The sequence below is a fragment of the Staurois parvus genome, unplaced genomic scaffold (assembly GCF_062004578.1).
Source record: "Staurois parvus isolate SC_StPar_1 unplaced genomic scaffold, SC_StPar_1.0 ptg000174l, whole genome shotgun sequence".
In the NCBI taxonomy this organism is placed as follows: Eukaryota; Metazoa; Chordata; class Amphibia; order Anura; family Ranidae; genus Staurois; species Staurois parvus.
The window spans coordinates 1,343,528-1,370,565 of record NW_028317970.1 but is presented as its reverse complement, the minus strand read 5'-3'; the positions used below and the strand labels follow the sequence as shown (position 1 = coordinate 1,370,565).

The window sequence follows — 27,038 nt, the reverse complement described above, 5'->3', positions numbered from 1 at the left end:
TTTAATATCCATAGGCAACGCTTTAAAAGCCTTTACAAGCTACCATTTTAGATTTACAGAGGAGGTCTGGTGTTAGAATTACTGCCCTTCATCTGACGTTCGTGGCGATACCTCACATGCATGGTGCAACTGCTGTTTCCACACTGGCACAGGGTCACTGCTCACGAACGCAGGTGCCCGAGGGGGTACTTTTTTTGTAAGTTATTTCGATTTTTTAAATTATTTTTACACTGTCCCTTTCATTTTTTTGATCACTTTCAATGCTATCACAGGGAATGCAAATATCCCCTATAACTGCATTGTCATATATTCTTTTTTGAGAAATCTGGGGTCTATCAGACTCTGGATCTCTCCTCTGCCCTTACATTATCTAATCTCACCAACATCGGTGATCAGATGCTTTCCCAATTTACAAATGGTTCTGTTTATATCCAGCAAAACTGAAGAGATGAAATGCTTGTAGCTTCCGAATTCTTAGACTATAGAGATGATTGGCACCATTCCGTTCTCCAATCAGCTCTATGGTCAGCTGGCAGAAACACTGACTGCATTCTCAGGTTCCCCCTGATGGCACAGGACTTCCCAAGAAGGTCGTGGAAGGCAGCGGGGGAGGGGTGGGCATCATCTCCTGCTGCTTGTTAAAGAAATCCTGCAGCTAATTAGACACTAGGATTGCTTTTACATGAAAGCCAATCGCTGGCTGAAAAAAATGATACCAGGATAAGGCCTGCAGCTGTAGGCATCATCCTGGTATAACCATTCAAAGTCCAGTGATGTACCAGTACGTCGCTGGTCCTTGTTGGGTATATACAGTCAGGTCCATAAATATTGGGACATCGACACAATTCTAACATTTTTGGCTCTATACACCACCACAATGGATTTGAAATTAAACGAACAAGATGTGCCTTAACTGCAGACTCCAGCTTTAATTTGAGGGTATTTACATCCAAATCAGGTGAACGGTGTAGGAATTACATATCATCATTGCCAGAAGGTTTGCTGTGTCTCCCAACACAGTCTCAAGAGCATGGAGGAGATTCCAGGAGACAGGCAGTTCCTCTAGGAGGGCTGGACAGGGCCATAGAAGGTCCTTAACCCATCAGCAGGATCGGTATCTGCTTCTTTGTGCAAGGAGGAACAGGATGAGCACTGCCAGAGCCCTACAAAATGACCTCCAGCAGGCGTGAATATCTCTGACCAAACAATCAGAAACAGACTTCATGAGGGTGGATTGAGGGCCCGACGTCCTCTAGTGGGTCCTATGCTCCCTGCTCAGCACCATAGAGCTGGATTGACATTTGCCATTGAACACCAGAATTGGCAGGTCCACCAGCGGCGCCCTGTGCTTTTCACAGATGAGAGCAGGTTCCCCCTGAGCACATGTGACAGACATGAAATGAAGTCTGGAGAACCCGTGAAGAAAGTTATGCTGCCCATAACATTGTTCAGCATGACTGTTTTGGTGGTGGGTCAGTGATGGTCTGGGGGGGCATATCCATGGAGGGACGCACAGACCTCTACAGGCTACACAATGGCCCCCTGACTGCTATTAGGCCATTGTCAGACCCTACGCTGGTGCAGTGGGTCCTGTTTTCCTCCTGGTGCAGACAATGCCCGGCCTCATGTGGGGAGAGTATGCAGGCAGTTCCTGGAGGATGAAGGAATTGACACCATTGAATGGCCACCAAACCTAAATCCAATAGAACACCTCTGGGATGTCATGTTTCGGTCCATCAGACGCCGCCAGGTTGCACCTCAGACTGTCCAGGAGCTCAGTGATGCCCTGGTCCAGATCTGGGAGGAAATCCCGCAGAACACCATCCGTGGTCTCATTAGGAGCCTCCCCCAACGTTGTCAGGCATGCATACAAGCACGTGGGGGCCACACAGACTACTGAGTATCATTTTGAGTTGCAATTAAATTTCAGCACAATGGACTCCCCTGCTGCATCATTTTTTCACCTTGATTTTCATGGTGTCTGAATTCAGTCCTCTGTAGATCAATCATTTTCATTTCCTTCAAACGATGGGGCGTCCTTACATTGCCCTGTCCATATCAGTATACATATTCAGCAAGAGAGTTTTCCCCATTGAGATCTGATGGGTTTTCAAAGTGTTCCTTTCATTTTTTGAGCAGTGTGTGTGTATATATATAGCCAAAAGTATTGTATTGGCCCCACTCTCATGTGATTCAGGTGGTCCAATCCCCTCCATGGACACAGGTATATACAATAAAGCCCCTAGGCATGCAGACTTCTTCTACAAACATTGGTGAAAGAATGGGTTGCTCTCAGGAGCTCAGTGACTCCAAGCGTGGTCCCGTGATAGGTGGTCACCTGTGCAATAAGTCCATCCGTGACATTTCCTGGCTACTAAATATTCCACACTCAACTGTTAGTGGGATTATAACAAAGTGGAAGCAACTGGGAACAACAGCCACTCAGCCACCAAGTGGTAGGCCACGTCACATGACAGGGCGGGGTCAGCGCATGCTGAAGCGCACAGTGCGCAGAAGTCACCAACTGTCTGCAGAGTCAATAGCTAAAGACCTCCAAACTTGGTGTGGCCTTCAGATGAGCCCAACAACAGTGTGTAGAGAGCTTCATGGAATGGGTTTCCATGGCCGAGCAGCTGCATCCAAGCCTTCCATCACCAAGTGCTCCAGGCCCCAGCAGTGCACACCCCCATATTAATATGACACGTGTACTGGTGGTCCCATCAGAACCCTCCAGGCCCCAGCAGTGCACACTCCCAGATTAATACAACACATGTACTGGTGGTCCAATCAGAACCCTCCAGGCCCCAGCAGTGCACACCCCCATATTAATATGACACATGTACTGGTGGTCCAATCAGAACACTCCAGGCCCCAGCAGTGCACACCCCCAGATTAATACAACACATGTATTGGTGGTCCAATTAGAACTCTCCAGGCCCCAGCAGTGCACACCCCCAGATTTATATGACACATGTACTGGTGGTCCAATCAGAACCCTCCAGGCCCCAGCAGTGCACACCCCCAGATTAATATGACACGTGTATTGGTGACCCAATCAGAACCCTCCAGGCCCCAGCAGTGCACACCCCCAGATTTATATGACACGTGTACTGGTGGTCCAATCAGAACCCTCCAGACCCCAGCAGTGAACACCCCCAGATTTATATGACATGTGTACTGGTGGTCCAATCAGAACCCTCCAGGCCCCAGCAGTGCCCCCAGCCCTGAATTCTCTCCAATGGAAATCTCCAGTGAAATCTCCTCTCATCAATTACTAGCCGGATTCCCTCTATTACCTCCTGTATGTACAAAACTCCCCCAAATCTCTCCCCTCCTCACCATCCACTAGAAATTGGAGGAATTGTTTCTTCTTCCTGAAATCCAGACCTAGAGAGGAATAGAAAAGAACCAACAAACCCCACAAAGTCTTTTATAGAGATTTATTCCATCAAATCCAAACTATTCTACACATATTTATTCCATGGAATATGAAGAGATTTTTCTATCAATAATCCCATCAAATCTGCGTGTTTATTGGACTTTATTCCCAGCAATAATCAATCAGGAATGCATGCCAGCAATCATCAGATCAATAGGAATGTTTCCAATATCCAGTGATCACGGTTTGATCCTCCAACATAACCAGTGCACAGAATGATAAATCTATCCCATGAAATGGATCTTATTGATTGGTTGATGTCATTGATTGATCTATTGATTCCCTTCTATGATAGAATAGATTGATTTCTCCATGTATTGATCATCCTCTCCATATATCTCTTCACCTTGTCTAACATCATACAAATCCTGAATGCTATAAATCTCAGTCCTGTCCATGAATTGTATGTGACTCGGGTCTTTATAATACCATATACTGGACTGTTACTTCATTCCCTATTTTTATATCGTCTTCTTACACCTGTCCTGATGAAGTGACACTTTGAAGCCATGAAACACGTTGATGGTGTATTTTACATTCACTTGTCCAGTAAACTCCGACCTTCTGAAGAAAACATTTCAGAGTTTCCTCCTTTACTATGGGCTCCTCTGCTGACCTCACCCTCATTTTTTCTTGGGGTGAAAGTTCTCCACCGGGGTCCAAATCCTGCTTAGTATATGATGATCCGGAATTCCCCCAAAATTACCAAAACTTTATTCTCCAGGGCCTCTAATAATAGATGTTTGGGGGTTTATCTCATCTTCAGGCCCAAAATCTGCATTTTCCCATGTGTGCAAAATCATGCAGAAACAGCTCTGGCAGTGAGAGGGTTAATGTGGGCTAGATGGGATCACTCTGCTGGGGTCACACTGTACACATTAGAGCGCCCCCTAGCTGCAGCCTGGTAATAACATTGCTGGGAGGTCTATTCACTGCTACATACTTCCCACCTTTATAGAAACATATAAATGGTTAGCACTTCCTCCTAGAAGAACTGGCGTTGTTGGTTTGAATCCCAACCACTGCCATACCTGGCTGGAGTTTGCATGTTCTCCCTGTGCCTGCATGGGTTTCCTCCAGGTACCTGCATGGGTAAAGACAATCTAGGAGGTTATTTGGCTCCTGTCTATATTGGCCCCTAGTATGTGTATGTATGAATGTTAGGGACCTTAGACTGTCGGCTCCTCGGGGGCGGGGACTGATGGGTAATATGTAAATTGATGGCCCTATATAAGTAGCTGTAATCATCTAGGAGTCTGTTCATAAAACAATTGCACAGCAATACACCCGGTGAATGTGCCTGTCATTCCCTCTGTGTGAATGGGATGGGGGGAGTAGAGGGAGTAGGCTCTGTGCTGGGCGGGGTGAATGGTTTCCATGGAGATAAAATGGAGAATACCACATTTGGCAATAAGATGGTTCTAATTTCTATGATACTTAGCGCCATCTAAAGGCCAGAAAAGTATGGCATTTATTTATTGACTTTGTAAAATCATCCTTGCCCCTAGGTGGATGCTGCACCCATCCCCCGCCGGCTCCAAGTGTGAGAACTCAGCGATCACGTGATTGCTGACCATGAGTTCTCACAGCCATTCTGATCAGAGATTGGTGACTGTCAGTCACCGCTCTCTGCCCTGCCCCCCCCCCACACTCACTGGGCTGTGGAGGGGGAGGGTGCGGCTGGTCCAGACTCTGATGTCGGGATCTTTCCCTAGACTGGACCGGCTGAGTGACATCAGCTGACAGCGGGCTTCACCTGAAAACAGGTCACAGGAGATCAGAATGAACTGCACTCCTCTGATCCACAGGAGAAGTACAGACAAAAGAGCTTTGCCTGAACTTCTCCTTCAAAGAATATGTTCCTCCAACATGTCCTATTCCTGATCTGTGCCGGCTGTCCCATGTCCTGGTATGAAGACGTCTCCTCTTCTCTCTGTATTGCTTCCTTTGTGTGAGATCCCCGGTGATCCTGCCAGTCCCTCTGATTTCCTATTAAAACTGACCATACTGGGCATGAGAGCTCAGCATGGTCAGTTCTCTAACTGTGCTGGGAGCTAAGCCTGCTCTCCTCCAATCATCAGACTTGTCCTGACATCCCCCTCCCTGTGCAGCCATTCACTGAGAAGACCAGTGAACAGAAGACAATTGACAAAGGAAACCAAGGGCTCTATTTATAGAACATTCATTGGACCAATGAGACAATCATTCCTCCAGCTGTGACAACATCAGGCCTTATGTTAAGTAACACAGTGATTTCCTATGATCGCCGGCTCCATCTAGTGGCCACAATGAGGTGATTTTTCTGAAATATCTCCATCAGTAAAACTAGCCCAATATGATATTATGGCCACTAGATGGAGCCAATGATCATAAGAAATAAAATATGGCCAAAACTCCTCCAAGCTGGAGAATGCCGGTCACATCCGTTCAACATTGTTCTCCATAGACCTCCAAGTGTTTGTGAAATCTCCCACCACAAAATGTACTCAGCCAATCACAGGGCAGGACTCCATTTTTATTCTTCTACCATCAATGACCAACCTGGTCCCACACTTCATCCATGTCTTTGGGGGCCTCTGATCTCCTTATGAACTGTTTCTTCCATGATGAAGATCAGCCATGGAGTATATCTGAGGTGTATATCAGGGTGTGCTTCTTCCCCACATGAGAGCTGGGATGTCCAGCAACATTCATCTAGAAGACATGTCCCGCACTCAGGGCACCAATACACCTCCAGGGTGGTGTGGGACCCCTGATGTACAGGAACACAGGACTTCACTGAGGAACATTTCCCTCACTCAGGAAAGGAAAGTACCTTCTCCCCCGTGTGAGATCTCTGATGCTTGTAAAGTTTAGACTTGTCTGAAAAACATTTCCCGCACTCAGGACAGGAATACGGCTTTTCCTCTGTGTGAGATCTCTGATGTGTGTAAAGATTGGACTTCTGTGAAAAACATTTCCCACACTCAGGACAGGAAAACGGCTTCTCCCCTGTGTGATATCTTTGATGTGTGTGCAGACTGGACGTCTGTGAAAAACATTTCCCACACTCAGGACAGGAATATGGCTTCTCCCCTGTGTGAGATCTCTGATGGGTGTGAAGACTGGACTTGTCTGAAAAACATTTCCCACACTCAGGACAGGGAAATGGCTTCTCCCCCGTGTGAGATCTCTGATGTTTATAAAGTTGGTACGTCTGTGAAAAACATTTCCCACACTCAGGACAAAAATATGGCTTCTCCCCCGTGTGAGAACTCTGATGTCTGACAAGTTTTGATTTTTCTACAAAACATTTCCCGCACTCAGGACAGGAATATGGCTTCTCCCCCGTGTGAGATCTCTGATGTATGGAAAGATTGTCCTTCTTTGAAAAACATTTCCCGCACTCAGGACAGGAATACGGCTTCTCCCCCGTGTGAGATCTTTTATGCACATTAACAAGGGATTTAGAACGGAAACATTTCCCGCACTCAGAACAGGAATGCGGCTTTTCTCCTGCATGAGACCTCTGATGTATTATAAGTTTTGATTTTTCTACAAAACATTTTCCGCACTCAGAACAGGAATACGGCTTCTCCCCCGTATGAGATCTTTTATGCACATTAAGACTAGATTTAGAACAGAAATCCTTCCTGCACTCAGGACAGCAATACAGCTTCTCACCTGTATGAAATCGCTGATGTCTATAAAGATTGGACGTCTGTGAAAAACATTTCCCGCACTCAGGACAGGAATACGGCTTCTCTCCTGTATGAGCTCGCTGATGTGTGTAAAGATTGGACTTCCTTGAAAAACATTTCCCGCACTCAGAACAGGAATATGGCTTCTCCCCCGTGTGAGATCTTTTATGCACATTAAGTTTGGATTTATAACGGAAACCCTTCCCGCACTCAGTACAGGAGAAGCTCCTCCCTGTTGGAAGGCCGGGCCGGTCCCGCACAGTCTGAGGTTCCTCAGGATACGAGGAATCCGATGGTCCATCTTCACTGGGTGGTGCCAGATGGACATTGGAGGGAGCCGGGTTTTCTCCTGGACTATACTGTGTGATGTCCTCATCTTCTACTTTCCAGTCTGGAGACAAAGTGAGACAATCCTCGGAGGTTTTCCTCATCTCCCGGCCATGGACTAAAATACAAAGACAAAGAGGATTACTAGACAGGAGCTGATTGGTTCCCCCAAACCAGGACTCCGCCCACATCAGGCAGCTTGGTCTCTGAGGAGCTTACAATTCCACCCTCAAGGGAACTAGGAAATGGCTCCTCTGATCTCCTACCAGGTCATTTCTTTATTCATGGACCTTAGTCAGAGAGTGAGGAAACAACCAGAACTGTCTTTTATAGGAGGGACAGTGATGAGGGGATTATAGGACGAGGGTCCCCACCCCCTCTATCACTCATTGCCATCTTCTCAATGTTTTCCTATGTTAATATATAACAGTGGGTAGATAGAGAGCAGAAGTCAGGAGTATGTAATGTATAAAATGGAGTATATAGTGCAGGGGTCAGGAGTATGTAATGTAATCCTGCTGGAGCGAAAACCAAATCCCACCAAGCATTCACCCAATATAAACCTGCTTTTCTAACATACAATTCCTCCCTTCAAACTGCCAAACAAGCCTACTTTGTCCTTCTTATTAATATCTTCTCTTCGAGTCCTCGTCGGCTCTTCTCTACCTTTAACTCTCTACTTTCTCTGCCCCCACCGCCACCCAGTCACTGCCCACGAGATTGCACACCACTTCCAAAACAAGAACGACGCAATTCGTAGGGACATTGCCACTACACAGACACCCACCCCACTTAGTATCCCTCACACCATACCTCCCTGAACACTGTCCTCCGTTGACCTCGCTACCACTGGACGGGTCCTAAAGGTCTTATCAGAAGCCTTTCTCACCACCTGCCCCCTGGATCCTGTCCCCTCACAACTACTACAGTCACCCTCTTCTTCCATCCTATGCTCCCTCACTCACATCTTCAATCCTTCCCTCTCTACTGGTGCCTTTCCCTCCCCTCTAAAGCATGCACACATCACTCCCATACTTAACAAGCCCTCCCTGGACCCACCGACCTGAACAACTTAAGACCCATCTCCCTGCTGCCATTTACCTCTAAATTCCTAGAACGCTTAGTCTACAATCGCCTGAGCTCCTCCCACCTCACCGACAACAACCTTCTTCACCCTTTACAGTCTGGCTTTCACTCACTACACTCCACTGACACCGCCCTACTAAACCTCACTAATGATCTACTAACTGCTAAAAACAATGACCACTATTCAATACTCCTACTACTCGACCTCTCTGCGGCTTTTGACATGATTGACCACCCCCTCCTCCTCAAAAAACTACACTCTTTTGGCCTCAGCAACTCCGCTCTCTCCTGGTTCTCCTCCTACCTCTCTGCCAATCCCTCCACTGGCCTCCATTCAGTGTCCTCCACCCCTCTCTGCCAATCCCTCCACTGTCCTCCATTCAGTGTCCTCCACCCCTCTCTGCCAATCCCTCCACTGGCCTCCACTCAGTGTCCTCCACCCCTCTCTGCCAATCCCTCCACTGGCTCCCAGTTGCGCAACGGATAAAATTCAAAACTCTGACAATGACATATAAAGCCAACCACAACTCTGCCCCAATTTTCATAACCGATCTAATCTCTAGATATCACCAAAACTGTACTCTCTGCTCCTCGCAAGACCTCCTATGCTCTAGCTCCCTTGTCTCCTCCGCCCATGCTCGTCTCCAGGGCGTCACCCATCCTCTGGAACTCCCTACCCCAATCTATCAGATTATCACCTACTCTACTTGCCTTTCGGCGTTCACTAAAAACCTTTCTCTTCAGGGAAGCCTACCCCGCCCTATGCTAATTCTGGTATCCTCTACTCTTCCAATCACTCCATCCCCCACAGTGACTACCTACTGTACCACTCACCCCTCCCTCCTAGATTGTAAGCTCCAAGGAGCAGGGCCCTCTAATCCCTCTTGTATTGAACTGTATTGTTGCTGTATTGTCTCCCACTATAATGTAAAACGCTGACCAAACCATTGGCGCCATAAATCCTGTATTATAATAATAATGTACACCATAGAGTATATAGTGCAGGGGTCAGGAGTATGTAATGTATAACATAGAGTATATAGTGCAGGGGTCAGGAGTATGTAATGTACAACATAGAGTATATAGTGCAGGCGTCAGGAGTATGTAATGTACAACAGAGTATATAGTGCAGGGGTCAGGAGTATGTAATGTACAACATAGAGTATATAGTGCAGGGGTCAGGAGTATGTAATGTACAACATAGAGTATATAGTGCAGGGGTCAGGAGTATGTAATGTACAACATAGAGTATATAGTGCAGGGGTCAGGAGTATGTAATGTACAACATAGAGTATATAGTGCAGGGGTCAGGACTCATAATATTGTTATTCAGTAATTAAAGGTCCTTAAAGGGTTGCTTGCCTCCCATCTCCTGAGACTGCACTCAGTGACTTGGGTCTGAGACACTACAGACATATCCCTCCACCCGGCACAGCCAGCAGATAACAGAGAAGGTCCCCAGGAAGAGTCAGGCACAAGGCAGGAGACCCCAGTCACATGTCCTGGGTGCCTACATTATGCAATGCTTAGAGTAAAAATGAACATTTTGCTGCCAGCTGAACCCCAGAACCTCCATAAATCCAGTCTAGATACATAAATTGTGTCTGCAGCACAGAGAAGGAAGATTATCCGAGAGAAATCCAGGAATACAGGACGGGGAACACAGCTCAGGAAAGTGACCAGGGGATTACAGGCTGATATCACCCAGTCCCCGCCCTACTCTGGACCAATCAGTGAGCAGTATGGGTGGAGGAATGGATTTAGTGTTCATGACCCACCTGTGCTGATCTCTGTAGGAGTGTCCTCCTCTATAAATGTCCCCGTTATTCCATCCTCCTCCATAGACTGCTGATCATCCCTCACATACGCCTCTTCTTCTTCTGCTTTCACCTCAAATTCTATATCGATTGGATCTCCACTCTAAATCAAGGAAATGAGAGAAAATATCATCTGTAAAATGTAAGGTCACATAAAAAATCTACACATCATCATCACATGTCCATGTTCTAGATGCTCCATCCCACCAACCTTGTAATGGTGAGGGATGGTGTGACCTTCCTGTGTGGAATCCCGGGAATACAGAGGACGGGGACATCTGTCTGGTGGGTTCCTGTAGCTGGATGACTCCACCATGGTGTCCTGGTACAGATCTTTGTGTTCCTTTAGAAGCTCTGACTCCTCCATCCCCCCATCCTCCTCCTCTTTTATCTCTTCTTTAACCTCAACTTTAGGATCTCTCAGGTTTCCACTCTGAATATATAATAAAAATGCCATCAATGGTAACAATGCAGATAATGTACAGATCCTAATGATACTATCAGTGATTGTTCCTCATCTACCTGATGATGGTGAGGGATGGTGTGACCTTCCTGTGTGGAATCCCGGGAATACAGAGGACGGGGACATCTCTCTGGTGGGTTCCCATGACTGGATCCATCTGTAGGAAACACACACACTGACTGAATCCATTGTTTCTATGTGTTTATCAGATGATGGGGGATCTAGGTGGATCCTCCGTACTGCTCTCTCCTTTACAATAAAGTCTCCTCTTACCCGGTGATGTGAGGGGCGGCTGATTGTCCATCATGACGTCCTTGTAGAGATCCTTGTGTCCTTCTAAATACTCCCACTCCTCCATGGAGAAATAGACAGTGACACCCTGACACCTTATAGGAACCTGACACACACAATGATACAGTCACCATCCAGACACATCCCTTGTCTGTTACTGGAGAATGTCCCAGAATTCCCGGCACCGCTCACCTCTCCTGTCAGCAGCTCAGTGATCTCTCTGGTGACTTCTAGAATCTTCTTCTTTCTCTCTTCTATCAGGGAGGGAGGTGGAGGCAATGTGATGTCATATGATCTCCAGACTTCACAGGAGGAAAACTCTACATCTGAACACAAATAGTCACATCAAATGATATTCCCAGAATCCTCCTCACCTCTCCATTCAGGTCTCCATTTTATTGAAGCCCCACTTCAGGCTGAGATATATAGCGCATCCAAGAGACCAAGCCGGGGTCACTACACAGAAAATCAATCCAAGGAAACAACAGGCAGGACAAGGAATAGCAAGAAGGAGCTGAGAGACAAATGAGAATAATGCTCAGCCAATGGGAGATGATCTCAGCATGACTTCCATCATGAAGGAGATGAGGGGGAGGGGAGGAAGTCACTGAAGGTGACCATAGATCCATGGAAATTCAGCTGGTTCAGCAGGGATCGCTCACATTTCCATCCATGTGTGGCCACTGCCGGATAAAAGCCACTCCCCCAGCGGCTGCAGCCAATAGCTTCAGTGCTGATCCGTGTATTCTGAGAGCGGAGGAGTCCCCCCATTGTCAGAATACAAGAGTGCAGCGGGGAGGATTCCCCCATCCACCTCCAATGTGTGGATGGGGGAATCACTTCAGGTTTTATGGTCATCCCGCTGGCTGAAACTGAACCATGTAGGCCAGCTTTGGGAGCAAATATATTATCATCAACTCCTCCCCCTGAAGGGGTTCATCTACGTATTACCTCCTCTGCTGCCAGATCCAGGAATTTCTCCTCTTTACTTCCTTATTTATGTAACTTCCTGTCTGTACCTGACATCACTTCCTGTCTGTACCTGACATCAATTCCTGTCTTCCATAGAAGCTTGATTTTGCAGTAACATTGATTGCAGATTTGGTCGTGTAGAACATCTGGTATATGGATACAAAGCCCCCCAGCGGAGAGTGATTGAAGTAGATGCAAAGTGGAAGCGGAGGAGGTAATCTGTATATGAATCCCTTCAGGGGGATAAGTTGATCTTTGCCCTAACACAATGGACGCCGTCCTCCACTCACTCTGATGGGAATACATTAGACCTTGTTTTCTCCCATCTTTGCACTCCCTACAACCTCACAAACACCCCCTTTCCTCTCTCTGATCACAATCTCATCACCTTCACAGTCTCCTCGTCTTCAAACACCTATCCCTCCAAGCAGCAAACAATTACCCGCAGAAACCTTCACAACTTGAACCCGGCTCCTTTCCACTCTGCAACTGACCTCCTCTATGACAGAATCTCTGCCCTGTCCTGCCCTGACCTGGCCACTGCTGTCTACAACAGTTCACTATCATCCACACTGGACTCACTTTTTCCTCTATCAACATAAAGCATCAGGCCACGACCGTTACATCCGTGGCAGACTGACCACACCAGACATCTTAAACGACATAGTTATGCGCTGGAGCGATTGTGGTGTAAAACCAAATCCCAGCAAGCATTCACCCGATATAAATCTGCTTTCTTCACATACAATTCCTCCCTCCATGCTGCCAAACAAGCCTACTTTGTCACTCTTATTAATACCTTGTCATCCAGTCCTCATCGTCTCTTCTCTACTTTTAACTCTCTACTTTCTCCACCTCCACCCAGTACCTCACTCACTGCTCATGAGATTGCAAATCATTTCAAAAACAAGATTGATGCAATTCGTAGGGGCATCACCACTGCACAGACATCCATCCCACTTACCTTATACTAAACCTCCCTCAACACTTTCCTCTTCTGACCTCGCTACTACCGAAGAGGTCACTAAGGTTTCCTCAGAAGCCCGTCTCACCACCTGCCCCCTGGATCCTGTCCCCTCACAACTACTACAGTCACCCTCTTCTTCCATCCTACACCCCCTCACTCACATCTTCAACCTCTCCCTCTCTACTGGTGCCTTCCCCTCCCCTCTAAAGCATGCGCACATCACTCCCATACTTAACAAGCCCTCCCTGGACCCCACCAACCTGAACAACTTAAGACCCATCTCCCTGCTGCCATTTACCTCTAAACTCCTAGAACGCTTAGTCTACAATCACCTGAGCTCCTCCCACCTCACTGACAACAACCTTCTTCACCCTTTACAGTCTGGCTTTCGCTCTCTACACTCCACTAAAACTGCCCTACTAAAACTCACTAATGATCTACTAACTGCTAAAACCAATGGCCACTACTCCATACTCATCCCAACCAATGGCCACTACTCCATACTCATCCCAACCAATGGCCACTACTCCGTACTCATCCCAACCAATGGCCACTACTCCGTACTCATCCCAACCAATAGCTGCTACTCCGTACTAATCCCAACCAATAGCCGCTACTCCGTACTAATCCCAACCAATGGCCATTTCTCCATACTCATCCCAACCAATGGTCACTACTGCATACTCATCCCAACCAATGGTCACTACTGCATACTCATTCCAACCAATGGCCACTACTCCATACTAATCCCAGCCAATGGCCACTACTCCATACTCATCCCAGCCAATGGCCACTACTCCATACTCATCCCAGCCAATGGCCACTACTCCATACTCATCCCAACCAATGGCCACTACTCCGTACTCATCCCAACCAATGGCCACTACTCCGTACTCATCCCAACCAATGGCCACTACTCCGTACACATCCCAACCAATAGCTGCTACTCTGTACTAATCCCAACCAATAGCCGCTACTCCGTACTAATCCCAACCAATGGCCATTTCTCCATACTCATCCCAACCAATGGTCACTACTGCATACTCATCCCAACCAATGGTCACTACTGCATACTCATCCCAACCAATGGCCACTACTCCATACTAATCCCAGCCAATGGCCACTACTCCATACTCATCCCAGCCAATGGCCACTACTCTATACTCATCCCAACCAATGGCCACTACTCCATACTCTTACTACTTGACCTCTCCGTGGCCTTTGATACTGTTGACCATCCCCTCCTCCTCAAAAAACTCCTCTTTTGGCCTCCAAGACTCTGCATTCTCCTGGTTCTCCGCCTACCTATTGCAGCGCTCCTTCAGCATTACTTATAGCTCCTCATATATATATATATATATATATATATATATATTTATATCTCCACTCCCTCTCTCTGTAGGGGTCCCTCAATGTTCTGTCCTTGGACCCCTTCTCTTCTCCATCTACACCTCCCTTGGTCACTTGATAAACTCCCATGGCTTTAAGTACCATCTCTATGTTGATGACACACAAATCTATCTTTCTACCTCTCACCTCACCCCTTCAGTCTCCTCCTCACCTCACCCCTTCAGTCTCCTCCTCACCTCACCCCTTCAGTCTCCTCTCGCATTACTAACCTACTAACTGACATATCGGCATGAAAATTATGATACAATTGGTGCTGCGCTCCCACACTTGTACTTATATAAATAATTACATCAAAATGAGGTTTCAGTGACACCCCTAGTGAATCCTCCTGAGTGTAATTATCACAAACCCAATTCTTCATATTATTATACAATCTTATACAGTGATGTTTGATAAACCATATGAAATAAAATATAAATGTGCAAAACACATAATAACTCAATACATAAACCCACTTGTGTCCCTAAACAGGATGAAATCACAAACCGGTACTAAACCACACGTGATAAAACACTTGGCATAAATGAATGCCCAAAGGTACAGTGGAAATAGACTGACAAATGGCACTATTGTGCCTATAGAAACAACCAATAGGACGGTCAGGATAAATTATCCCTGACTATAGGACAATCTACAAGGACTATAATGAATCCTTCAACATAAATGTTTGACCACCACTCTACAAGTTCCCACACGTACCAAGGTGTAAACTGCCGTGCTCCAGTCCCCAAACTTGGGACTATACTGCTGTATAAATAGATAGAGACGTGGTGACATCACTTCCGGCAGAAGGGCCATCTTGATACACCCATAGGAGTACACCCAGGAGTTCATATGAGGATCTGTGAGCATTGTTTTCTCATAACACATGTGAGTGAGCATTTATAGAATTCTTTTACATCAATAAATGAAACAATATCACATGATGGAAGGATTCTTCTTGTTTTATAAACACCGATGAGGAAGCTGAGGTACAAGTAGATCATATGAAAACCATCCGGATATCAGGAGAGGTGATACCTGTAAGTTCTGAAGGGGGACACCACCACTGTTTGTGATACCGAATCTGACGTGGAGGATTGAGCGGTTGGCTGTGCTTAATAGCAGAAAAGCACCTTGACCCTGTGGGGTCGCTTCATGAAGGTGAGGGGGGCAATCTTACCGGTGAAGGATTACACTTTTTGTTCACCTGCCAGATTTCTATTGATGGCTGGAGGTTTCTATATATCCAGCCTTATTGAAGATTACACACATGGACAATTATGTTTTTGTTTATTAATAATTGGTGGCACGTGTTTTGTGGACTTTTTTATAAATTGATTTAAGTTATGTGTTTTTTTTATTTTTTGCTATTTATATAGCAGTATAGTCCCAAGTTTGGGGACTGGAGCACGGCAATTTACACTTTGGTACATGTGGGCACTTGTTGAGTGGTGGTCACACATTAATGTTGAAGGATTCATTATAGTCCTTGTAGATTGTCCTATAGACAGGGTCCATTTATCCTGACCGTCCTATTGGTTGTTTCTATAGGCACAATAGTGCCATTTGTCATTCCACTGCACCTTTGGGCATTCACTTCTGCCAAGTGTTTTATCACGTGTGGTTTAGTACCGGTTTGTGATTTCACCCTGTTTAAGGACACAAGTGGGTTTATGTATTGTGTTTTTATGTGTTTTGCACATTTATATTTTATTTCATATGGTTTATCAAACATCACTGTATAAGATTGTATAATAATATGAAGAATTGGGTTTGTGATAATTACACTCAGGAGGAGTCACTAGGGGTGTCACTGAAACCTCATTTTGATGTAATTATTTATATAAGTACAAGTGTGGGAGAGCAGCACCAATTTTGTTATAATTTTGATCCCATTCTATCCAGGTGTATAGCCAGGTGTCAGCAACCCATTCCTAGAACAATAGTTTATTCAGGGTAGCGCAGGCGGTTCACCATTGTTTTTCATCAGACATATCGGCATGGATGTCACTCCACTTCCTCAAACTCAATCTTTCCAAAACTGAGCTCTTAGTATTCCCTCCAGCCCGTGCCCCCCCCCCCGACTTCTCCATCAAGATCAATAATACAACCATCAGTCCCTCCCATCATGCCAGGGTACTAGGTGTAATCCTAGACTCCAATCTGTCCTTTCACCCCCAATTCCAATCACTGTCCAAATATTGTAGACTTCACCTCCACAACATCTCCAAGATACGGCCGTTCCTAACCTCGGAAACCACTAAGCAACTTATTCACTCCCTGGTTATATCTCTCCTTGACTATTGTAACTCCCTCCTCATTGGCCGACCTCATCGCAGGCTATCCCCTCTTCAGTCTATCATGAACGCTGCTGCCAGACTCATCCACCTTACTAACCGTTCTGTATCTGCCACCCCTCTCTACCAATCCCTCCACTGGCCTCCATTCAGTGTCCTCCACTCCTCTCTGCCAATCCCTCCACTGGCCTCCATTCAGTGTCCTCCACCCCTCTCTTCCAATCCCTCCACTGGTCTCCATTCACTGTCCTCCACCCCTCTCTGCCAATCCCTCCACTGGCCTCCATTCAGTGTCTTCCACCCCTCTCTACCAATCCCTCCACTGGCCTCCACGCAGTGTCCTCCACCCCTCTCTGCCAATCCCTCCACTGGCCTCCATTCAGTGTCCTCCACCCCTCTCTGCCAATCCCTCCACTGGCCTCCACTCACTGTCCTCCACCCCTCTCTGCCAATCCCTCCACTGGCTTCCCATTGGCCAACAAATAAAATTCAAAACATTAACAATAACATATAAAGCCATTTATAACTGCCCCAAATTACATCACCGATCTTGTCTCCAAATATCACCCAAACTGTCCTCTCGACCTCCTGCTGTCTAGATCCCTTGTCTTCTCCTCCCATGCTTGTCCCCAGGACTTCTCCAGAGCCTTCCCAATCCTCTGGAATTCTCTACCCCAATCTATCTGACTATCGCCTACTCTGTTCACTTTTAGGCGATCCCTGAAAACCAATCTCTTCAGGGAAGCCTATCCTGCCCTCAGCTAATAATGGAATCTTCTATTCCTCCTACCAGTCCATCCCCCACAGTTATTACCTTTTGTATCACTAGCCCCTCCCTCCTAGATTGTAAGCTCCTGGAAGCAGGGCCCCCCTATGCCTCTTGTATTGAACTGTATTGTTGCTGTATTGTCTCCCGTTATATTGTAAAGTGCTGAGCAAACTGTTGGTGCCATAAATCCTGTATAATAATATAAAATAATAATTTCTAATACAGTGAGGAACAGAAGTATTTGAACAACCTGTGATTTTGCAAGTTCTCCCACTTCTCCATCATGGAGGGGTCTGAAATTCACATTGTAGGTGCATTCCCACTCTGAGAGACAGAATTTAAAAAAATTCAGGAAATCCCATTGTATGATTTGTAAAGAATGTATTTGTCTCGCACTGCTGAACAGAAGTATTTGAACCCCTGAGAAGATCTCTGTTAATATTTGGTACATAATCCTTTGTCTGCAATTACAGAGGTCAGACGTTTCCTGTAGTCCTTGACCAGGTTTGCACTACAACAGGGATTTTGGCCGACTCCTCCACACCGATCTCCTCTAGATCTGTCAGGTTTCGGGGCTGTTGCTGAGCAACACAGAGTTTCAGCTCCCTCCAAAGATGTTCTATTGGATTTAGGTGTGGAGACTGGCTAGGCCACTCCAGAACCTTGATATGCTTCTTCGGAGCCACTCCTTGGTTCTCCTGGCTGTGTGCTTCAGGTCGTTGTCATGTTGGAAGACCCAGCCACGACCCATCTTCAATGCTCTGACTGAGGGAAGGAGGTTGTTGCTCAAAATCTCACAATAAATGGCCCCATTCATCCTCTCCTTAATACAGTGCAGTCGTCCTGTCCCCTTCGCAGAAAAGCGCCCCCAAAGCATGATGTTACCACCCCCATGCTTCACAGTAGGGATGGTGTTCTTGGGATGCAACTCATCCTTCTTTTTCCTCCAAACACGACGAGTGAAGTTTAGACCAAAAAGTTCTACTTTGGTCTCATCTGACCACATGACTTTCTCCCATGCCTCCTCTGGATCATCCAGATGGTCATTGGCATACTTCAGACGGGCCTGGACATGTGATGACTTGAGCAGGGGAACCTTCCGTGCAATGCATGATTGGAAACCATGACGGCGTAGTGTTCTACCGACAGTGACCTGTGAAACTGTGGTCCCAGCTCTCTTCATGTCATTGACCAGCTCCTCCCTTGTAGTTCTGGGCTGATTCCTCACCTTTCTTATCATCAGTGATACCCCACGAGGGGACATCTTGCATGGAGCCCCAGTCCGAAGGAGACTGACAGTCGTCTTTAGACTCTTCCACTTTCTAACAATTGCTCCAACAGTTGATCTATTTTCACCAAGCTGCTTGGCAATTGCCCCGTAGCCCTTTCCAGCCTTGTAGAGGTCCACAATTTTGTTTCTGGTGTCTTTTGATAGCTCTTTGGTCTTGCCCATGGTAGTAGTTGGCGTCTGACTGACTGTGGGGTGGACAGGTGTCTTTAAAGAGCTCAGACAGGTGCTACTAAGTTAGATGAATGAGTAGAGTAGAGGTGGACTTTGTAAAGGCGCAGTAACAGGTCTTTGAGAGCCAGAATTCTTGCTGTTTCTTAGGTGTTCAAATACTTCTGTTCAGCAGTGCAAGACAAATACATTCTTTACAAATCATACAATGTGATTTCCTGAATTTTTTTTTCAGTTCTGTCTCTCAGAGTGAGAATGTCCTACAATGTGAATTTCAGACCCCTCCATGATGGAGAAGTGGGAGAACTTGTAAAATGGCAGGGGGTTCAAATACTTCTGTTCCTCACTGTATATCTTGCTCCCAAAGCTGGCCTACATGGTTCAGTTTTATCATTCAGCCAGCAGGATGAGTGAACATACTGAAGTGATTCCTCCATCCACACATTGTAGGTAGATGGGGGAATCCTCCCCGCTGCACTCTTGTATTCGGACAATGGGGGGACTCCTCCGCTCTCAGAATACACAGATCAGCACTGACGCTATTGGCTGCAGCCGCTGGGGGAGTGGATTTTATCCGGCAGTGGCCACACATGGATGGATATGTGAGCGATCCCTGCTGAACCAGCTGAATTTCCATGGATCTATGGTCACCTTCAGTGACTTCCTCCCCTCCCCCTCATCTCCTTCATGATGGAAGTCATGCTGAGATCATCTCCCATTGGCTGAGCAATATTCTCATTTGTCTCTCAGCTCCTTCTTGCTATTCCTCGTCCTGCCTGTTGTTTCCTTGGATTGATTTTCTGTGTAGTGACCCCGGCTTGGTCTCTTGGATGCGCTATATATCTCAGCCTGAAGTGGGTCTTTAATAAAATGGAGACCTGAATGGAGAGGTGAGGAGGATTCTGGGAATATCATTTGATGTGACTATTTGTGTTCAGATGTAGAGTTTTCCTCCTGTGAAGTCTGGAGATCATATGACATCACATTGCCTCCACCTCCCTCCCTGATAGAAGAGAGAAAGAAGAAGAAGATTCTAGAAGTCACCAGAGAGATCACTGAGCTGCTGACAGGAGAGGTGAGCGGTGCCGGGAATTCTGGGACATTCTCCAGTAACAGACAAGGGATGTGTCTGGATGGTGACTGTATCATTGTGTGTGTCAGGTTCCTATAAGGTGTCAGGGTGTCACTGTCTATTTCTCCATGGAGGAGTGGGAGTATTTAGAAGGACACAAGGATCTCTACAAGGACGTCATGATGGACAATCAGCCGCCCCTCACATCACCGGGTAAGAGGAGACTTTATTGTAAAGGAGAGAGCAGTACGGAGGATCCACCTAGATCCCCCATCATCTGATAAACACATAGAAACAATGGATTCAGTCAGTGTGTGTGTTTCCTACAGATGGATCCAGTCATGGGAACCCACCAGAGAGATGTCCCCGTCCTCTGTATTCCCGGGATTCCACACAGGAAGGTCACACCATCCCTCACCATCATCAGGTAGATGAGGAACAATCACTGATAGTATCATTAGGATCTGTACATTATCTGCATTGTTACCATTGATGTCATTTTTATTATATATTCAGAGTGGAAACCTGAGAGATCCTAAAGTTGAGGTTAAAGAAGAGATAAAAGAGAAGAAGGATGAGGATGGGGGGATGGAGGAGTCAGAGCTTCTAAAGGAACATAAAGATCTGTACCAGGACACCATGGTGGAGTCATCCAGCTACAGGAACCCACCAGAGAGATGTCCCCGTCCTCTGTATTCCCGGGATTCCACACAGGAAGGTCACACCATCCCTCACCATCATCAGGTAGATGATGACAATTATTGGTAGTTGTGATTTATACACAGCATGTTTGTTACAATGAATGTTTTATTATATCTTTCAGAGTGGAATCCTCGGGGATGATAATATTGATGTTAAAGAAGAGTATAAAGAGGAGGATGAGGAGTATGGAGTGATGGAGGAGTTTTCAGAAGGACACAAGGATATGATGGAGCCACCTAATACCAGGAACCCACCAGAGAGATGTCCCCGTCCTCTGTATTCCCGGGATTCCACACAGGAAGGTCACACCATCCCTCACTGTTACAAGGTTGGTGGGATGGAGAATCTAGAGCATGGATTCATAGAGACAATGTGTGGAGTTTTTATGTGATGTAACAATATTAACGCTTATGTCTTACAGATGATATTTTCTTTCCTTCTCTTGGTTTAGGTTGAAGATCTGATGTATATAAAAGTTGAGGTGAAAGCAGAAGAAGAAGAGGCGTATGTGAGGGATGATCAGCAGTCTATGGAGGAGGATGGAATAACGGGGACATTTATAGAGGAGGACACTCCTACAGAGATCAGCACAGGTGGGTCATGAACACTAAATCCATTCCTCCACCCATACTGCTCACTGATTGGTCCAGAGTAGGGCGGGGACTGGGTGATATCAGCCTGTAATCCCCTGGTCACTTTCCTGAGCTGTGTTCCCCGTCCTGTATTCCTGGATTTCTCTCGGATAATCTTCCTTCTCTGTGCTGCAGACACAATTTATGTATCTAGACTGGATTTATGGAGGTTCTGGGGTTCAGCTGGCAGTAAAATGTTGATTTTTCCTATAAGCATTGCATAATGTAGGCACCCAGGACATGTGACTGGGGTCTCCTGCCTTGTGCCTGACTCTTCCAGGGGGCCTTCTCTGTTATCTGCTGGCTGTGCCGGGTGGAGGGATATGTCTGTAGTGTCTCAGACCCAAGTCACTGAGTGCAGTCTCAGGAGATGGGAGGCAAGTAACCGTTTAAGGACCTTTCATTACTGAATAACAATATTATAATTCCTGACCATTATACTATACAGGTGAAACTCGAACAATGAGAATATGGTGCAAAAGTTCATTTATTTCAGTGCAGCAACTTAAAAGGTGAAACTAATATATGAGACTCATTCCATGCAAAGCAAGATAGTTCAAGCCGTGATTTGTCATCATTGTGATGATTATGGCTTACAGCTCATGAAAACCCCAAATCCACAATCTCAGAAAATGAGAATATTCCATGCAATCAATAAAACAAGGATTGTACATAGAACAATATCGCACCTCTGAAAAGTAGAAGCTGCATATGTACTCAGTACTTGGTTTGGGCCCCTTTTGCAGCAATTACTGCCTCAATGCGGCGTGGCATGGAAGCTATCAGCCTGTGGCACTGCTGAGGTGTTATGGAAGACCAGGATGCTTCAATAGCGGCCTTCAGCTCTTCTGCATTGTTCAGTCTCATGTCTCTCATCTTTCTCTTGGCAATGCCCCATAGATTCTCTATGGGGTTCAGGTCAGGCGAGTTTGCTAGCCAATCAAGCACAGTAATCCCACAGTCATTGAACCAGTTTTTGGTGCTTTTGGCAGTGTGGGCGGTGCCAAGTCCTGCTGGAAAATGAAGTCAGCATCCCCATAAAGCTTGTCTGCGGAAGGAAGCATGAAGTGCTCCAAAATCTCCTGGTAGACAGCCGCGTTGACCTTGGACCTAATGAAGCACAGTGGACCAACACCAGCAGATGACATGGCCCCCCAAATCAACACAGACTGTGGAAACTTCACACTGGACTTCAAGCATCTTGCAGTGTGTGCCTCTCCATTCTTCCTCCATTCTCGGGGTCCTTGGGCCTCTCCATTCTTCCTCCATACTCGGGGTCCTTGGGCCTCTCCATTCTTCCTCCATACTCGGGGTCCTTGGGCCTCTCCATTCTTCCTCCATACTCGGGGTCCTTGGGCCTCTCCATTCTTCCTCCATACTCAGGGTCCTTGGGCCTCTCTATTCTTCCTCCATACTCTGGGTCCTTGGGCCTCTCCATTCCTCCTCCATACTCTGGGTCCTTGGGCCTCTCCATTCCTCCTCCATACTCGGGGTCCTTGGGCCTCTCCATTCCTCCTCCATACTCGGGGTCCTTGGGCCTCTCCATTCTTCTTCCATACTTTGGGTCCTTGGGCCTCTCCATTCTTCCTCCATACTCGGGGGTCCTTGGGCCTCTCCATTCTTCCTCCATACTCGGGGTCCTTGGGCCTCTCTATTCTTCCTCCATACTTGGGGTCCTTGGGCCTCTCCATTCTTCCTCTATACTCGGGATCATTGGGCCTCCATTCTTCCTCCATACTCGGGGTCCTTGGGCCTCTTCCTCCATACTCGGGGTCCTTGGTTTCCAAATGAGATGCAAAAGTTGCTCTCATCAGAAAAGAGGACTTTGGACCACTGAGCAACAGACCAATATATACTCTGTTGTACATTACATACTCCTGACCCCAGCACTATATACTCTATGTTGTACATTACATACTCCTGACCCCTGCACTATATACTCTATGTTGTACATTACATACTCCTGACCCCTGCACTATATACTCTATGTTGTACATTACATACTCCTGACCCCTGCACTATATACTCTATGTTGTACATTACATACTCCTGACCCCTGCACTATATACTCCATGTTGTACATTACATACTCCTGACCCCTGCAGTATATACTCTACAGTGGATATAAAAAAGTCTACACACGCCTGTGTCAGGTTTCTGTGATGTAAAAAAATTAGACAAAGAAAAATGATTTCAGAACTTTTCCACCTTTAATGTGACCTATAAACTGTACAACTCAAATGAAATATAAATTGAAATCTTTTAGGGGGGAAGTAAACAAAAAAATACTAAAATAATGTGGTTACATAAGTGTGCACACCCTCTTTATAACTGGGGATGTAGCTGTGTTTAGAATTAAGCAATCACAATCATGGTAAATAGGAGTCAGTACACACCCGCCATCATTTAAAGTGCCTCTGAATAACCCCAAATAAAGTTCAGCTTTTCTAGTCTGTCTTTCCTGACATTTTCTTAGTCGCATCCTACAGCAAAAGCCATGGTCATGGTTTTTATATCCACTGTATGTTGTACATTCCATACTCCTGACCCCTGCACTATATACTCTATGTTGTACATTACATACTCCTGACCCCTGCACTATATACTCTATGTTGTACATTACATCCTCCTGACCCCTGCACTATATACTCTATGTTGTACATTACATCCTCCTGACCCCTGCACTATATACTTTATGTTGTGCATTACATACTCCTGACATCTGCTCTCCCCCCACTGCTATATATACACATAATATGGATTCTCTTTTGTTACACCCATCTCCTACCAGCTGGACATTTTATATCGGATGATGTGATTGGAGCACAGACTTTTACATGGTGATAATAATGTGATAACATCCTCTAACTTTGGACCCTTAAACAGAAAGTGATAATGAGGGAGGAGTCAATACCCAAATGATGGTGGTCTTCAGGATCAGTCCAGTCTTCATCTTGGTTGTTCTCCCCCATCCTCACTCTCTGACCTCTGGTGGGGCTCAGCCCCGCTGTTCTTCATGACTAAATCATGGAGTAAATAAGGAAGTGCAGTACTTCTTGTGTTGGGAAGATGGCGTTGAGTGATAGAGGGGGTGGGGACCCTCGTCCTATAATCCCCTCATCACTGTTCCTCCTATAAAAGACAGTTCTGGTTGTTTCCTCACTCTCTGACTAAGGTCCATGAATAAAGAAATGACCTGGTAGGAGATCAGAGGAGCCATTTCCTAGTTCCCTTGAGGGTGGAATTGTAAGCTCCTCAGAGACCAAGCTGCCTGATGTGGGCGGAGTCCTGGTTTGGGGGAACCAATCAGCTCCTGTCTAGTAATCCTCTTTGCCTTTGTATTTTAGTCCATAGCCGGGAGATGAGGAAAACCTCCGAGGATTGTCTCACTTTGTCTCCAGACTGGAAAGTAGAAGATGAGGGCATCACACAGTATAGTCCAGGAGAAAACCCGGCTCCCTCCAATGTCCATCCGGCACCACCCAGTGTAGATGGACCATCGGATTCCTTGTATCCTGAGGAACCTCAGACTGTGCGGGACCGGGCCGGCCTTCCAACAGGGAAGAAGTTCTCCTGTACTAAGTGCGGGAAGGGTTTCCATTATAGATCCCGTCTTAATGAGCATAATAGATCTCACACGGGGGAGAAGCCGTATTCCTGTCCAGAGTGTGGGAAATGTTTTTCAGTGAAGTTTCATCTTTACAGACATGAAAGATCTCACACAGGGGAGAAGCCATATTCCTGTCCTGAGTGTGGGAAATGTTTCCCCTATAAATCAAATCTTAATGTGCATAAAAGTACTCACACGGGAGAAGCCGTATTCCTGTCCTGAGTGTGGGAAATGTTTTGCACAAAAATCAGACCTTGTCAAACATGAAAGGTCTCACACAGGTGAGAAGCCGCATTCCTGTCCTGAGTGCGGGAAATGTTTTTCACAGAAGTCCAATCTTTACAAACATCAGAGATCTCACACAGGGGAGAAGCCATATTCCTGTTCTGAGTGTGGAAAGTGTTTTTCAGTGAAGTCCAGTCTTTACACACATCAAAGATCTCACGCGGGAGAAGCCATATTCCTGTCTTGAGTGCAGGATATTATTTCAATGAAGTCCAGTCTTTACCAGCATCTGAGATCTCATACAGGTGAGAAGCCTTATTCCTGTCCTTAGTGTGGGAAAAGTTTTTCACAGAAGTCCAGTCCTTACACACATCAGAGATCTCACACGGTGGAAAAGCCGTATTCCTATCCTGAGTGTGGGAAATGTTTTTCACTGAAGTCCGATTATTATATACATCAGAGAACTCACACGGGGGAGAAGCCATATTCCTGTCCTGAGTGCCGGAAATGTTTTTCAGATACGTCCAGTCTTCATAGACACAAGAGATCTCACATGAGGGAGAAGCCATATTCCTGTCCTCAGTGCGGGAAATGTTTTTCACAGAAGACTGATCTTCGCAGACATCAGAAATTTCACACAGCGGAGAAGCTGTATTCCTGTCCAGAGTGCGAGAAATGTTTTTTATACAAGGTCAGGCTTCACACACATCAGAGATCTCACATGCGGGAGAAGCCACTTTCCTGTCCTGAGTGAGGGAAATGTTCCTCACTGAAGTCCTGTCTTCCTGTACATCAGGGGTCCCACACAACCCTGGAGGTGTATTAGTGCCTTGAGTGCGGGAAATGTCTTCTAGATGAATGTTGCTGGACATCCCAGATCTCATGTGGGGAAGAAGCACACCCTGATATACACCTCAGATATACTCCATGGCTGATCTTCATCATGGAAGGAACAGTTGATAAGGAGATGAGAGGCCCCCAAAGACATGGATGAAGTGCAGTAAATGTCGGGGTGCAGAGTGGTCAGTAGATCCTGGAAATGAAGGACACAACTTCAGCCCTTCTTGGGTGTCGGAGTTGCGTTTCCTGATAATGATATAGCGGGTTACAGAGCTAGAAGCCGGGAGAGCCCAGATCTCGTTATCGGGGAACTTTACACAGACAACAAGAACTTCTGAAGTTGATGTCCTTCATTTCAAGGCTCTACAGAACAGTGGGGACCCCGAAGCGTCTCTCTGTCTTCAGTCCATCCTTCTCCCATCCCCCAACAGGAGGGAAGGAGAACTCCGCCCCAAACTAGGGGGGAACTTTCCTCTCATTATTTCCCTTGGCTTCTGTGTGGGTTTGGGTGGTTGGAGGAGTGCGGCACGAGAGGGAACACAGCTTGTTGTTCTATGTCTACATATGGGGTCTGGGTAGAGGGGATCCACCGGAAAATATTTCTACTCTTTGATTTTCTGCAAATCGTTTCTGTTTTCACTTTGAAGGGCGATATTATGTGTGGTTTGTAAAAAGGATTGGCCCAATAGATACCACCCCACTTACAGAATAGATGAACTAATATGACCAGCATTCATTCAGCCATGTCACATGTTGTGATCTTTTCTACAATACTTTGTTATAATAATGGAACACGTTGTGTATTGTATTGTACACCAATAATGACTCCGCCCCCACATTCCAGACAAGGGATCTTCCTGACCAATCAGATTCCTTCCTTTGTTATTTCCTGATTCTATGATTACAATCTTGTTAGAAGTAAAACTATCATAAAGAATTTATTGAGTGAAAAAAATTGTGTGTGTCGGGGCCAGGATGGGGATCTTTGGGGCCCAAAC

At 46.2% G+C, this 27,038-nt stretch overlaps 2 protein-coding genes across 2 annotated transcripts in view; one reads left to right on the top strand and one right to left on the bottom strand.

Moving 5' to 3' along the window:
• LOC149462484 (uncharacterized) overlaps positions 1–27,038 on the top strand; it is a 171,310-nt gene that overhangs the window by 45,600 nt on the left and 98,672 nt on the right. Inside the window, exon 4 of the mRNA XM_089676831.1 lies at positions 25,227–25,384. Coding sequence (XP_089532957.1) covers positions 25,227–25,384 — 158 coding nt within the window. The remainder of the gene's footprint in view (positions 1–25,226; positions 25,385–27,038) is intronic.
• On the bottom strand, positions 3,577–7,630 carry LOC149462489 (uncharacterized). Its single transcript, XM_089676791.1, has one exon. The coding sequence runs from the start codon at positions 7,548–7,550 to the stop codon at positions 6,234–6,236; it is 1,317 nt and encodes a 438-aa protein (XP_089532917.1). The 5' UTR covers positions 7,551–7,630; the 3' UTR covers positions 3,577–6,233.

Excerpts from the sequence above, each read along its gene's own strand:
- LOC149462489 (XM_089676791.1), bottom strand. The coding sequence starts at position 7,550 with ATGAGGAAAACCTCCGAGGATTGTCTCACTTTGTCTCCAGACTGGAAA.